The sequence below is a fragment of the Ooceraea biroi genome, chromosome 13 (genome assembly GCF_003672135.1).
Source record: "Ooceraea biroi isolate clonal line C1 chromosome 13, Obir_v5.4, whole genome shotgun sequence".
Lineage (NCBI taxonomy): Eukaryota > Metazoa > Arthropoda > Insecta > Hymenoptera > Formicidae > Ooceraea > Ooceraea biroi.
In genome coordinates, this window is record NC_039518.1 from 1,650,470 (window position 1) to 1,665,718 (window position 15,249).

General features: G+C 42.4%; 1 protein-coding gene across 3 annotated transcripts; it reads left to right on the forward strand.

Annotated features, from left to right (window-relative positions):
* Window positions 1–1,299: 1,299 nt before the first annotated feature.
* On the forward strand, window positions 1,300–14,827 carry LOC105283930 (ras-related protein Rab-3). Of its 3 annotated transcripts, none has more exons than XM_011347068.3 (4): window positions 1,300–1,733; window positions 8,570–8,782; window positions 10,365–10,655; window positions 10,961–14,827. In XM_011347068.3, the coding sequence occupies exons 2-4, from the start codon at window positions 8,570–8,572 to the stop codon at window positions 11,108–11,110; spliced, it is 654 nt and encodes a 217-aa protein (XP_011345370.1). In that variant the 5' UTR covers window positions 1,300–1,733; the 3' UTR covers window positions 11,111–14,827. The 3 variants fall into 3 exon arrangements, with proteins under 3 accessions (XP_011345370.1, XP_011345369.1, XP_011345368.1); XM_011347067.3 differs by lacking the exon at window positions 1,300–1,733 and adding an exon at window positions 5,210–5,561; XM_011347066.3 differs by lacking the exon at window positions 1,300–1,733 and adding an exon at window positions 7,435–7,724.
* Window positions 14,828–15,249: the final 422 nt, after the last annotated feature.

Below are 15,249 nucleotides of genomic sequence, written 5' to 3' on the forward strand. Positions count from 1 at the left end.
ATCATTTCGTCCAGTTGCTTGCAATATACTTCAGCCGTTATCGATGTACCAGGTTTCATAAAGTTGTAGTAGATAACACCTGGCCTGGACCACCAAACAGTCACCATAAGCTTCTTCTGTGTAATGTTGGGTTTCGCGTGATGTCTCGGTGGTTCATCAGCGTTCAACCACTGATGTGAGCGTTTACGATTGTCGTAGAGTATCCACTTTTCATCGCAGGTCACAATTCGATTAAAAAAAGATTCATTTTTGTGACGGGAAAGCAAAGAAAGGGAAGCCTCTGGACGTTGCGCCTGCTGCGCATCGGTCAATTCGTGCGGGACCCATTTGTCCAACTTCTTTATCTTACCAATTGCAGCTAAATGAACCAATATGGTGGGTATGGAAACATTGAATATCGATGCCAATTCACGTGTACTTTGAGATGGATCGGACTCTACTACGGCTCTCAAGTGATCATTATCCACCTTCGTCTTTGGTCTTCCACGTGGCTCATTAGCGAGGCTGAAATCTCCATCTCTGAAGTTTTTGAACCAATTGCCCACCGTTGCTTTAGTAGTTAAACCTTCATCAAATACAGCGTTGATATTACGAGCTGTCTCCGACACTGTGGTTCCACGGCGGAACTCATATTCATAAATCACACGAATTTTGGACTTTTCCATAGTTCTATAAAAAAGAATCCACCAATAAAACTAATGAAGATATTTGAACAAACAAATATGACATTTGAAGAGCGAACATACATCTATCACACTAACCTAACCTGATACTGACGTCTGGCGCCAAATTTGAGATAACAAATGTTAAAGATGGCGCTTTTACATTTGTAAAGTTTCATACTTAATGACCCAATACCGTCACATCCTCCTACTGCTTACTTTACTTCATAGTAAAAAGGTATATCATCAGTGGGGAAATGTTTGTAGGCATTATCAGCGATCTGATTGCACGACGCGGTCGACCTGCGAGTCTCGCGCAGATCGAACGGAGGATCGAAAGTCGTTCGAGATAGCGGTGGGGCATCCCCCGCGGATCAACAAGTGTTCTCTCTTTCCCCCGAGTGCGTGCGTGTGCTTCCAGTCGTGATTATATTGATGTCAAGTCGGGGGTTGTCGGTGGCGCAGGCGCGGATCCACGTCCTTCCGTCCCCCGGAGCGGGCCATACCGCACGACGGGCGGGGGTCGTACGGTATGGTCGATATTTTAGCTATAGCCGGCGGCGGGTGGCCCGTATGGGTGTCTGACTGGCTGCGCAAGAGGCGCCTCATCGCGAGCGAGCACTCCAGTCTCCCTGTAATCGTCCTTACGAGATAAACCCTGTCCTCCTGCAGTGGTGTCGTGCTGTTGGCGGCGCGATCGCGGTTACGGTGCGAGATCACATCGTCGACGAGAGGAACGACGTCTCTGTCTGGTGCTACTGCTGGCAGCCGCGCCACCCCTTGCTCCAACGAACGACCCCTTCGCGCTTCGCCCCGCGCTTTAAATACCAATCGATCCGCCGGCTGAGCGCAACGCAGCGCGTGGTGGTGCATCATCATCCGTCATCGCAGCTCTCTTTCTCTCTCTCTCTCTCTTTCTTCCTCTGTTTTTTTATCATCGTCGCCTCGACAGCGACGAAATCCAACGCTTCGTCGCGGGCGGCCAGCAGTCACGGTCATCAGGAAGAGCGACCCATCGTCCGTGAAGGGAGACCAACCTTTTCACCCATCTCCAGGGAGTGACTCTTCCAGGTGACATTTTGCGATAGTTTGCGAGAATTTCTAGTAAAGATCAGCACACGAGTAGCGAGAATCCGAGAGAAAAGTTCTCGAGGAACAAGCAAACTCGTCACGATAGCTTGCTTATTGATTTCTCTCCATCTATCCCTCTCTCTCTCTTTCTCTCTCTATCTCTCTACTGCCTGCCTTCCATCCTTTCGGTATTCTTGTCCCCGTACATTTGTTTCACATTTTTCTCATTCGTAATCCTTAAACTTATATTGGTCAATTTGAAATGCTGTTATATTGATTGGAAATGCTTCATTTGTCAGTTCTGTCTTGATTATCTCGAGTGTGCGTATTTTCCTCTCCCCTTAGACACTTATTTTAATCGTATCTGTTACATAGTTTTTATATCCCGCAAGTTTGGAACAGCTTATAGGCCAATGCGTAAGAGCTTTTCGCTTTCCGTCAGCCATGAAAGCTGCGGGCACGATCCATGCGACTTTCCATTCATTCCAACTGGCTTTCTACGCTTTATGTGACACCGTATTATAGTATCGTCGTGACGTAGTGGCCACGCTCTGATCCGTCTCCGTCTCTGTTTCATGGCGATGTTTCCTCGTTAAGTGCTTTCTTCATGTTAGAAAATTTCGTGATCACGGCCCATATCTTTTCGCACGACTCTTTTCATCAAGATTCAACGGCGAAAGGCAAGATAAAGGGATGCCGATAAGTTAGCTCTCTGCCATTCGACACCCAGCTGAGTGCTGGCCTCCATAGTCTCGGGCGTGATACTTGTCAGTGATTGTTCAGTGTGATGTTAGGATACGAGCAGCAACGTGCATACGAGCCAAGTCTTCTGTAAATGCCGCACTATCGCGGCATTAATCGCGGCACTAATTAGTCGCCGTACCGCAGCAACAATTCTCATCGTACCTCATTAAGCCTCCCATTTTTCTCGCTTTACTTCAGTCGCGTTGTTACACGTATTCATCATACCTCGGACTTCGGATTGTTTCGCCATTATTTCGTTCCTGCCATGTCGTTGGTCTATCGAGAATCAATAACTGATGAATGTTTATAAATAATAGCCGTACAAGGTAAAAATGTTACCATGGCGCGATCAACTCGGTGTCTCTAGGACCCCCGTAACATCCTTTAATTATTCGTTCCCGACGCCCACGCCGGGAACGGCCAAGGGGGAGGGGGAGGGGGAGGGAAGTGAAGGACTCGTCTAAGAGAGAGAGAGGACTCGAATATCTTTACGCTAACGCGCGTGCCTCTGACGTAAACGGAGGTTCCATCTTTCGCCACCGTTCATTCTGCACTGAATGCACTGAAATCGAAACTACGTAACGGCCGGGTGGGAGCACGAGCGTGGGTGGGCAGCGATGAGTGTAACAATCGATTCGCTTCCGAAAATATTTGCTCCCTCGCTGTCTTTTTCTCCCCCCCCTCTCTCTCACTGTCGTCGATGGAATCAGCATCGAGCGTGACTACGGATCGTATACGATTACGCGTCCGCCGAGAAAGTATACGGTACACATATCGACGATTCGATAGAGGAAACTGTTGGACTTCAAGTGAGTCCAGGACAACCAGGAATCAAGGGAAACTTTTTCTCTTTCTTCTTTCTTCTTCGCTACTCTTCTCTTCGCAGAGGAATCTATTTATATATATATATATTCCAATTTTATAATATTGTTAATTTTTTTATATTAACACCACATGTACGTACATAAATACGTTGACACAATAAGACTTCTTAATAATCAAGCAAGCATTGATATCGCAAGATGCGATATCAAGGGACGAACGGGCGCGCTTCAGGATCCAGGACTTGGATATCTGAAGGAAGGAGGAAACGGAAACGATAAAAGTGAGGCGTGAAACGGAGCTGGCCGCAGCGAGTCTGCCATCGATCGTAAGATTCTCGCGCTAATTGGCAGACTAACTTGGTAATCCAGCTTCGTCAGTGCAATCCCTCGCGAATCACCGAGAAGAAATGGACTTGTCCCATTGCCCGCCATCGTGGCATCGATTTCCGTATCCGCTTGACCTCCGGTAGAACGCTCGTTGCCTCAATCATCATCCGTCTCTCTCCTCCAGCCCGAGGAACGCTCGATTACCCTCTGCACTGTATAATGCGCACAGGTGGAGGTGCGCGTTCACTTGCACCGACCGCCGTTAACGTTGACATGACATATGGCGCCGATATACTGTTATCGCACACGGAAAACCTTGTCCTACTTTTCCCTTTACCGTGTCGCGTAAATCGCGAAGCGTGTGCGTATGCGTATATATATATATATATATATATACATACAGGGTGTCCCATTTTATATTTGTCAGTAAAATATTTCGATACGACGTCGTTTCAGAGAAAAATGTTTCAGACAAAAGTCGTTTGGTTCGAAGGGGGCAAGATGATGATACTCTCAATTTAATTGTAGATGGCGCCACTTTCGAGATTTCATCATGGCGGCCATTTTTTTAAATGGAAGTCGATTTTTCTCTCTAAGTAAAAGTTGTAGCTGACAATGAGGTGAATACAACGGTTTTTTGTTTTTTGAAATTGGACTATTTTTCAGTGAGTTACAGCGTTCCAAAGTTTATAGCGTCTCTCCATGGTTTTACTGTCATTGGAAGAACATTTTCGTCGGAGAATTAGATTATGTCAAGAGGTTAACGGTGCCAACATTGAACATCTTTTAAACTAAAAATTTATAGTAAATCAAGCACCCCAATTGTGAGAGGCAAGGGGACTCACATTAAACAAGCACCCCAATTGTAAGAGGCAAGGGGACTCACATTAATAAAGCACCCCGAAGGGAACAGAAGCCTACTACGTCCACGCCGTTGTTCCTGGGTAGCGCTAAAAGTAGGATAGTTGATAGAACGGTACACTTTGGGTAATGCAAATGCCGGCAGTATTGTAACTTGTAGTTCTCATAACTCGAATAATATTTAACGAAAAAATACTTTATTATAGTGTTTTGAAAAGCTCTCGAGGTAAGCTACAAGACTGTATAATGAGAAATAAAAAGATCCATTTAAAAAAAAGTTAACCTTCACATACACCTTGACAGGTGCACCCAAGGTCAAATCAGTGGCAGCATCTTATGTCCCCCTTGAAGTCATAAAACTTTTGTAAGAAAAATTTTTCGATACAAGATTTGGTTTATGTGTATACTTAAATTATAAAACAGTATACTTTGGAACGCTGTAACTCACTGAAAAATGGTCCAATTTCAAAAAACAAAAAACCGTTGTATTCGTCTCATTATCAGCTACAACTTTCACTTAGAGAGAAAAATCGACTTCCATTTAAAAAAATGGCCGCCATGATGAAATCTCGAAAGTGGCGCCATCTACAATTAAATTGAGAATATCATCATCTTGCCCCCTCGAAGCCATATAACTTTTGTCTGAAACATTTTTCTCTGAAACGATGTCGTATCGAAATATTTTACTGACAAATATAAAATGGGACACCCTGTATATATATATGTGTGTGTGTGTGTGTGTGTGTGTGTGTGTGTGTGTGTGTGTGTGTGTGTATGTATATACGTGTGCCCGTAAGTGCGTGACGCAATCTTCCGGATGAGATTTTATCCTCCCCATTTTATCGCGCGCTTTGTGAAATAATTACACACAGTGCGCTATGTCGTCGAGTCGCAATTGTATGGTTTTGATCGCTCAACGCGACAGCCTTAAAACGGTCGTGGACGGACGCGACGCGACGCGGAAGATCGGCGTTGAGGAGACTCGCGAGTGTTCTCTACGAACGAGCGTTCGTGGAGTCGACTTCTCCCCGAGTCGGGAATGACGATCACGTCAATAATGTTTCAGTCGTACGTAAGTGGAGATGAAAAGTGACTTTAAGGACGGATCGTCCTCGAATCAAACTTCAATTCGAACTCCCTTGCTGAGCAACATTTAATTTACTTTAATTTACTTTGAATCTCGAGACACTGCGAAAAAAAGTAACACCCTCTAGCTAAATTTGTGTTAAAAAAATTTGTCCCTCCAAGAGGCACTCCGTGTCTCGTCTTCCGTACAACTCCGGGCAAAATCAGATATTCCGTAAAGCGAACTGTGTGTTTTTACTTCCGACATAATTCACCGTCCGGTGAATCGAGTGTAAAATCGATACGCAGTTGCTACCGCGTCTAAAAGTTCCTTGGCTTGCCCTCGGTTTTACATTCGCGCGTATTTATAGTTTCCAATCCACCGATTTATTTCCAACCCACGAGTATAGCCGCGGCTATACTTCTCAAGAATCGGTATAAAATCGGCGGGCTTTCAGGAAACGAAACTTTCTTTAGATTTCAACGCCGCTTCGACGGCGTCATTTCCGCTCACTTAATTGTCATCCTCACCGTCGAAGAGAATCAAAACGGAGCAAAACAAAAAAATTAATCAAGCCTGTACGAAGGCGATTGTACGCACCTGCGTGAACCGCGCGCTATCGCTGGCGAGTCCGATTATCGTCATTGACACGTAGGCTTTGCGCGCGGAGTGCGGAAGGAGCATGCCACTGTTGAAGCGAACAACGGAAGAAAGAACCGCGAATGTGGCCACGTCGCTCGTTCAGGCCGATCTGAATAACAGCGTACGTGCACGCGACGCCGTTTATCGCGGACCAAGTGCACATCATAGTAATTCACTATTCAGCCTGCCAAATTCTCTTCGACCGATTAATTAAACGCGCAGTTGAGTGAGCGCCGATTCACCGTGCTTCTTGTCGGAATTCTTGTGGAATCGGCAAGGAATAAGCAGAAGTGAGCGTCGCAACAAGACCGTCAATATAATGGCCGTCGAATAATCTTCAACTGCAGTTCAATTAAACGCATGCGAAAGCAGCATCAGGACGACGCGAAGGTGTTAAAGAGTTGCTTAACAGTTGCGCATGAACAAGCTGCTTCACGCACACGTTCGATGAAACACGATTTGTGGAAGTGCAGAAGTACAGAAGTACAGACGAAGCGATTGACCTTGGTTGATGAAATGAGAGAGACGGGACTAGGGGCAGTTAAGGGGGGAGCCTGCTTTAGAACGTTGAAAATAAGGTATAATTTTACGAATTTTTTTGGAGGAACTATACAGCGGATCATTATAAAACTTTGATGCATTTATTAGTACATGTTTAAAGATAAAAAAATTATTTTTTATTTGAATATATCGCCTGTAGAGGTCGTCCTGGAGGCATTGTAAATTGGTGAACATTCTCCTGCCTCCAAATTTCATCCAAACTGAAAAATTGAAATATTTTCTCGTTATTTATGAATTCCCATCGTCGATGAACCTTTAATATTCATAAAAACATTAAGTTAAACAATTATTTTTGCATGAAAAAGTTCAAAAACTTTGCCTAAAAATCGTACTTTTGTGTTCTAAGCTCCACCATTTTGACACTTTTCAACTTTTTTCTTCTCTCTTTGGTTCATCGACGATGGGAATTCATAAATAACGAGAAGATATTTCAATTTTTCAGTTTAGACGAAATTTGGAGGCAGGAGAATGCTCACCAATTTGCGATGCCGGCGACGCGGCTGCACTAAGATTTCTCCAGGACGACCTCTACAAGCGATATATTCAAATCAAAAAATAATTTTTTTTATCTTTAAACATGTACTAATAAATGCATCAAAGTTTTATAATGATCCGCTGTATAGTTTCTCCAAAAACAATTCGTAAAATATACCTTATTTTCAGCGTTCTAAAGCAGGCTCCCCCCTTAAGCGGCAACATGAATCGCCAATAAATCGCAGTTCATAAAACGAGACTGCGACAAGTCAAGACACCGAGAGAAAAATCCGTCAGCGAACGTGATCGAAGAAGAAGATAGAGGAAGAAAAGGAGAGGAGAACGAAAATCGGATGTCACGTGACGCGCGAGATGTCGAAGAGACACGAGAACGCACCGCACGCGCCGGTTGAGGACTCCGTTTTCGAGCTGCGCACGCGGATGGCCCGAATGATGTCCATCGTCGATATTACGCCACAGAGGAACAATCCGGTACCGCAATATCGACTCGACTCGGGAGTATCTGTTGCGAGCACTCTCAATTGAGCGAGGAAGAAATTGACGCAGGGACAAATACTCGAGAAAACTCAATGGGGTGCAATTAACGCGCGCGCGAGCGATAATATTGATGATTTATGAACGTCCAGCACTGTCGACCGATTCAATTGAATTTTCCGCTTGTACTTTAATTAAGGAACTTGTGAAAATAGTGGTTCATGTATTGGTAGATAGCTGAAAGCTTTTATGTGTGGATGACGTAGATGAAATTATTTGTTCATTTAATATGCTATTTTCAACAAGGACACACGCGCGCGCGCGCAAGAAAATACTTGATTAAGGACTCAAAATATTTTTTATCTCTTTACTTTATATTTTTTATATTCAATAATTGGTTCGTTACTTGACGAGAAAATTATTGCAATCATTGCGAGAAAATATGCTTGGACATTTTCAATCACAGTAATTTTTTAATTTACCGGCAATATTTCAATTCGCAGACAGATGTAAACGGAAGGAAAGCTGTTGAAATTTTTAAAATCTTACTCACATGGCTTTACGTGTACGTGGCTTTACAGCTAGTAGCACTCGAACTAGTTGTTTTCTCCGATATTTTTATCCAATATTTTTATAAGCATGCAACTGAATGATCCGATAAACTGTGACAAAGTTCGCGTCACCAGTAAATCCATTGCATCGTGTAGCGTTCTCTTATCCATCACAGGTTCCGTCGCAGATCTATATAAGCGTGATATTAAAAATAAATTGTTCGATTTATAGATCACCGAATTCGTGAATTTTACAAGTCTGTAAAGCTAATCTAGGTGATTTCTTCGCAGATGGCGCGTCAAGATGGCAGAGATGCCGCGGATCAGAATTTTGACTACATGTTTAAACTGCTGATAATCGGCAATTCATCCGTCGGAAAGACCTCCTTCCTCTTTCGCTACGCGGATGATTCTTTCACTTCGGCTTTCGTGTCCACGGTGGGCATCGACTTTAAGGTGAAGACCGTCTTCAGACATGACAAAAGGGTCAAGCTACAGATCTGGGTCAGTATATCTTCAATTATTAGGTGTGCAAATTAATTTAGTACTCGTTTTGAAGAAATTGAGCCTTTATTTTAAAAAAACTAATAAACATGTTAATCCTCGAAATATATTCGCCATCATTTTCTAATACTTTTATCTATTGGGAAACTGACGAATTCCCTCTTGAAAAAAAGAAAGTAAATAAAGACTCAATTTCTTAAAAAGAAAAGCTAAACTAATGTTTGCACATATATGTGTTTTGTATGTACGGTTTCACCAGCAGATATCGTCATACAAATATTTTTATTCAATATTTTTATACACACAATATTTCAATATTTTTATATCACAAAAGCCTCCGTTATATACAGGGTGTCCCGGGTTTTAACCGACAAACTGCGAGAGCATATTCTACTAGTGGAAATAAGAAAAAATTCTTATATCGAGTTTGCTTAGAAATGCTTTATTACAAAGTTATAAACCAATATTGAAAAGAAATATGAGATAAGTAACAACGGAACATAGTGTAGAATTTGGGAGGTCGAAGATGTTTATGTTATGTGTATTCACATGTATTCATGTTCACTATGTTGAAACGATTCAGTATGATTGTTACTTTCACAACAGTAGCCGTTAGATTTCAATCGTCGTGTCAACTAGCAATTACTATCAGAATGCCAAGTATTTTCAAATGAGGAATACACTGATATTCATTTCGTGTACGGATTCTGTGACGGAAATGCATGAGCTGCCGTACGAGAGTGTCAACGTAGATTTCCTAACAGGAGAGTACCAGATAGTTCTGTGTTTAGTAATACCCATTTGCAATTACGTAATTTGGGTTCATTTCGACCTATGAATGAATATGATGATGTTCGTTCAGCTCTAAGACACCGACGACGCTCGGAAAGAATCTTAAATCTTCGCCAAAACAGCTGGATACAGTTAGACGGTTGTCCATCGCACTATGCTAGACAAGTTAGAAACTGGTTAGATGAACATTACGCTCATAGGTGGATTGGTCGAGGAGGACCGGTTTTCTGGCCTCCGAGATCGCCCGATTTAACGCCTCTTGATTTTTATTTATGGGCAACTTTAAAAAATAAAGTTTACAGTACAGAAGTAATCTCGCTTGAAGATTTGAAGCAACGAATTACTAATTCAGTTACTGAGATGCAACAAAATTTTCAGGAATGTCGTACTGTAACAAATTCTGTACTACGTCGATGTCTAGCTTGTATCGACGTGCAAGGACAACATTTTGAAATGCGTCACTAAATCATTGCGTAGATAATTTTTATTTTTGTGAAAAAATCCGTTGTTACTTATCTGATATTTCTTTTCAATATTGGTTTATAACTTTGTAATAAAGCATTTCTAAGCAAACTCGATACAAGAATTTTTTCTTATTTCCACTAGTAGAATATGCTCCCGCAGTTTGTCGGTTAAAACCCGGGACACCCTGTATATATGGTATACAATAATATACTTTTTATGTCACTGTTGGTCACTTCAACTTTTGCATTCCGACAAAGCGTCGCACAATTACATGTCTCCAAGTAGCGTTCACGCAACGTTTATTAATTATTTTTTATTCACGCAGGATACGGCGGGGCAAGAGAGATACAGGACGATCACGACGGCCTATTACAGAGGCGCGATGGGTTTCATCTTAATGTACGACATCACAAACGAGGAGTCATTTAACTCGGTACAGGACTGGGTGACGCAAATAAAAAATTACTCGTGGGACAATGCTCAAGTAATCCTCGTGGGCAACAAATGCGACATGGAGGAGGAGAGAGTGATCAGTTCCGAGAGGGGTAAACAGTTGGCGGACCAGTTAGGTGTACGATTCTTCGAGACATCGGCTAAGGAGAATATTAACGTCAAGGTATACGTTTCGTTACCATGACGCGATAAACTATTTAGCTAAATTTGTTTAAATTAATGCGGTGCCTAAGATGCGCACTCGCAGCGGAGATATTTTAGATCAATTTTAGTTATATCTAGTTTTCTAATTTAAAATTAATTTTGGTGTAGAAATTGTTAATGATTAATTAAAATAAATTGATAAATTTTACACTTAAAATCTAACGGCTCATCTTTAGATTTTTTTTAAATTTTATATATCGTCAATTGTCGTTTGTCAATCGTTTAGTACGAGTATAATCAATTCTTCCTCTTTCCATTGAACAGGCGGTGTTTGAGACACTAGTGGACATAATATGTGACAAGATGAGCGAATCGCTGGATCATGATCCAAACTTGATGACGGGCGGGCAGAACAAGGGTCAGCGGCTTACCGATCAACCGACCAATCCAGCGAACGCAAACTGCAATTGCTAAAAGAAATGCGGCAACACGCGGAAGGTGGGGGAAGGGCAAGAAAAAGACGGGAGATCGTACGCGCGTGTTTGGGCGCATGTATGCACGTGTGTCATGCGTGTGTCAAGGAAAGAAAGAGGGGAGAGAAGCAAGTGTTACGTGAGACGCTGATATATTAACTAGTCCACTTATTTCATCATTTCCTCGTTACGCTATTTATTTCGAATTTTGTTCTCACCTTGTTTCGACGCGAGAGGATATATATATATATATATATATATATATATACGTTATAAATAAAGATATATATATATAAAACATTATTGTAATCCTTCGAGGTGCGACCGAGCTGGTCAACGACCGATCGAACGAACGGCCATGGTCCTCCTTTCGGTCCATTTCGGTCCGTTTGGACGAAAGAGTCAAGGCTGGATGCTGTTTCCTTGTGTTTATGGCATTGAAATTCAAACACCCGATAAAGTGCTGATTTGCCGTTGACGAAAGAAAGCGAGAGAGAAAGAGGAGGGAAGTGGAATTAGCAAATTAGTGGAGGAGAAGAGTTGGATGAAGAGACGCGTTGCTCCGCGATTGATAATGATTAATGACGACGATCGCTATAGCGAGGACGATGTTGCTCACTCGATGTTTGGCACTACAAGTACACGCGGAATTGATCAAGCATGACCGAAGGGAGTGACTTCATGTCTCAAGTCCGCGCGTCAAGCGAGACGCACCCAAAGAAATCTGACAATAAGCCTGTCGGAGTATATGAGAAATCATCCGAATCAGCTTTTTAATTAACGAGCACGATTTGGCAATTATCGCGTTAATATAATTCGTTGTGTTTCGAGCGCCATTGATCGTGCGTTGAAATAAGTTTCGCGATGAATCGATTTCCGGGTGAAGGAAGATTACGAAAGAGCGAAAGAGGATATCGCTTTGCTTTTGAGACACTTTCGACGTGGCGCTGCGAGTTAATTAAAAAATGATGTCACGCAGAGACATCGTATATTGTGCTGATAAATTAATGGCGCTCTTGGGGAATACTTAAAAAAAAGACATTAGCGAATACTAGTGTCGGAATCGACGAAGGTCGCAACAAGACCGGATACGATATCGGTTAATTCGGAAATATCGTAGACGAACCAGCGATACACCAGGATCATCGATTTGGCGTCAATTATCGAGGAGTACCGGCGTCCCGCTTGCTACTTCAGTCGTCATCCAGCGTTGAATCTACCTATTAGGCAAGCTGCCCTCTGTACATAAGTGAGATAATAAAAGAAAAGGTATCTATATATTATGTATCATTGAATCTATAATGAAATGTAATGTATGCGTTAAATCATAGCTGCGTGGATTGCACGAGAAGCATACCGGAGATCACGCGGCCCACGACACCGGGCGCATTAATTAGTTAATGCGCGATCGATCGATCGCAATCAAGCTATGTAGTTCGCCAATAGCGAATTGTCAACAACAGTTGTGTCCTCGTATGATTGAGAGCTTCGAAAAAGAGAGATAACGAGAGAAATCGAGCAAGTGAGACAGAGAGGGAGAGAGAGAGAGAGAGAGAGAGAGAAAATCAATGCGCACGATTAAGAACGAGTGTGGCTGTCAGCAGGGATTGGGATTATTTAATTTATTCTGGCACGTTTCGATTTTTGCCATAAAATACGGGAGGACGGATGTGATTAATCGCACGACAAACGTTCCACGTGAATAAATATAGAAATGACTATCACTTGTCTTTGTCTGCAACCTTGGCGAAATTTCAATTGATTGAAATCGTGCACGATTTCAATCCTTGCTGCTTATCGTTAGTAGGCCTTTTTCTATACTGTCCGCAGTTGAAGCGGAGTAAGTACAAGTAAAAAATAAGAATGTGAGTAGCACTATGATTTTTGCCTCGTTCATTTTTTCTTCGATGAGAAATATAAAATGCCATTGTGTGCGTAAATTGCGTGATTTGTAATCGTGGCATAGAAATTTGTGTAAAATTTCACGTGTAAGTGATGTGCGCGCGATGTCCTCCGCAAAGTTACAGAGATTTACCGTCAGTCAAGTTGCATATCTGTTCTCTCCTCTATACGTGCGCAAATCGTGGCGAAAATAGTAGAAATGGGAGGAAATGCAAGCGTGGGAAGGGATGCAGATAAATTCTCTTTAGAATATCGTGCTACCGAGATATGCATAATTCGAAACTCGAAAAACGGAAAACAATCCACCGGTTGTCGCGGGCATCTGTATGTATGTACCGTACGGTGTGTAAACTGTACTATATATATACGCCTAATATTAATAACTTACGCTAACAGTAAAACAATAATCTACCAGTACACTCCACAATACACAGAAAGAATAACAGGAGCCACACGTGTGAAAAGAAAGACTCACACCCGTACATCGCAAGCGTTACGTTGACCATTTGTAATGGAACAGTTGTACTCTAAATAAGTTGTATAATTGTAGCAGAAGTCAATCATGGATGTTCTCAACGATCGCTACGTCGTATATGTTAATTGTACGTGTATATGTGCACAATCCGTTAATGATGCAAATCCCAAGAATGAGAGAGAGCGAGAGAGTGGGAGAGTGAAACAGAATGCGAGAATGCGAGAATGAGAGCGAGAGAAAGGGAGTGAGAGATTGCTGCGCGGGAGGTAACTTTGCAATGAAAAAAAGCGAACGTAGCGACAAATGTAAACGATATACATATATACATATACATATATATATATATATATTTAAAAAAAACAGAGCTAATTGTGAATGCGCGTGTAGCATGTAAGTGCGCGAGAAAAGACGGAAGGAAAGAAATAACAGAAACCGAGCAACGGAGTAAATCTATCATTTGCAACAAGTGTACAAATTCATTGACAAAACAACTCGGAGGACCAATTGGTAGGTAGTCGGCGGTCGCGCTTATCGCGACTTGGCTCAACCGCGACAAGAGTGACACGGCTATCGATTAGTCTTCAGCCCAGCGCAATTCCGCCATCGCGTTGCTGTCCTATAGAAAAATCGACAAATTAATGCAAATCGAGAAGACTTTGTCTCGGCCGTTGAGAAACGACTTTTCGATATATTTGATTTATTCTTTCTGTCGAAGCGATCTGCGTTACGCTGAGAGCCGATTATCCTCCGAGAAGAACAGGACATCTCGCGAGACAAAGTCCTACAGATTTCCGTTAATTTGTTACATTCTTTGCGGGACGTTCCCGTGTCGTCGTACGTCAACCAAAATCGAATCCTCCGGTGTGAACACTCGCGGGATATCTTTCACGAGAGAGCACGTACTTGAGCTCGCGTGTCGCGTATTTATATGCGTGTCTCGTGAAATGCCCGATTGAGACTAAATTTTCGTCACGATCATTGACAATACGACAACAATACGTGGATCCTTCGCACGACGTGTGGGTGTTCACGAACGTATCGCCTGTCATTCCTGCCTTGTCATAGCGCATATCGTTTAAAAAGAAAAACAGAGAGAGAGAGAAAGGAAGCAAAATTGTGTGAAAAGAATTTTTCTTCGGTCTTTACGTCGATCGAACCTCCGGCGACGACAAAACCCGAATCGCGATAAGATTATCGCGCGCGGGAGAGACTCGCGCCGGTCCGGCGCGATATATAGACGAAGCTTTATTGTACGCCAGTGTATCAAGCATCGATCGTATAGACGGAGCTTAATTGTATAGAGACAAATACAGTTAGCACAACTGATTTTCTCCACGGAAATAACACTGTGTGCCCGCTTCTTGCGTTTCTTTCTCCGAAGAACCTGCTCGATCGAACGCTTCTCGACACTCTACAGGTAAGAATGACGCAAAACAATATTTTTTTAAATCATCGCGTACAACCAAGTGACAAATTGTTGGTTGACCGAAACAAAGTGCATCGTTTGGTCCCTTGATATTTGAAAAAAAAAGGTAAATATTCACTTATGGTCAGCACCCGCAAATGTCAATGACCTTGACATATGTTATAGAGGTCATCGTTCTAAGTAACCTTCTGCAAGGTTTAGCCGTCGTTTGTTGTTTATTAAAAAGTTATTAAAAAAAAGTTTAATGATTTCGCACGACTTTTCAGCTGTCCACGCGAAGCAAGAGCATGATATTGAGATATATTACAAAGGTCACTTTCTCGAATAACCCGCACTA

Bases quoted from the DNA above. Each gene is read 5' to 3' on its own strand.
- LOC105283930 (XM_011347066.3), top strand. From the start codon at position 7,605: ATGTCGAAGAGACACGAGAACGCACCGCACGCGCCGGTTGAGGACTCC. The intron at 7,725-8,569 runs GTACCGCAATAT...ATTTCTTCGCAG, and splicing joins CGCCACAGAGGAACAATCCG to ATGGCGCGTCAAGATGGCAG. The intron at 10,656-10,960 runs GTATACGTTTCG...TCCATTGAACAG, and splicing joins AGGAGAATATTAACGTCAAG to GCGGTGTTTGAGACACTAGT.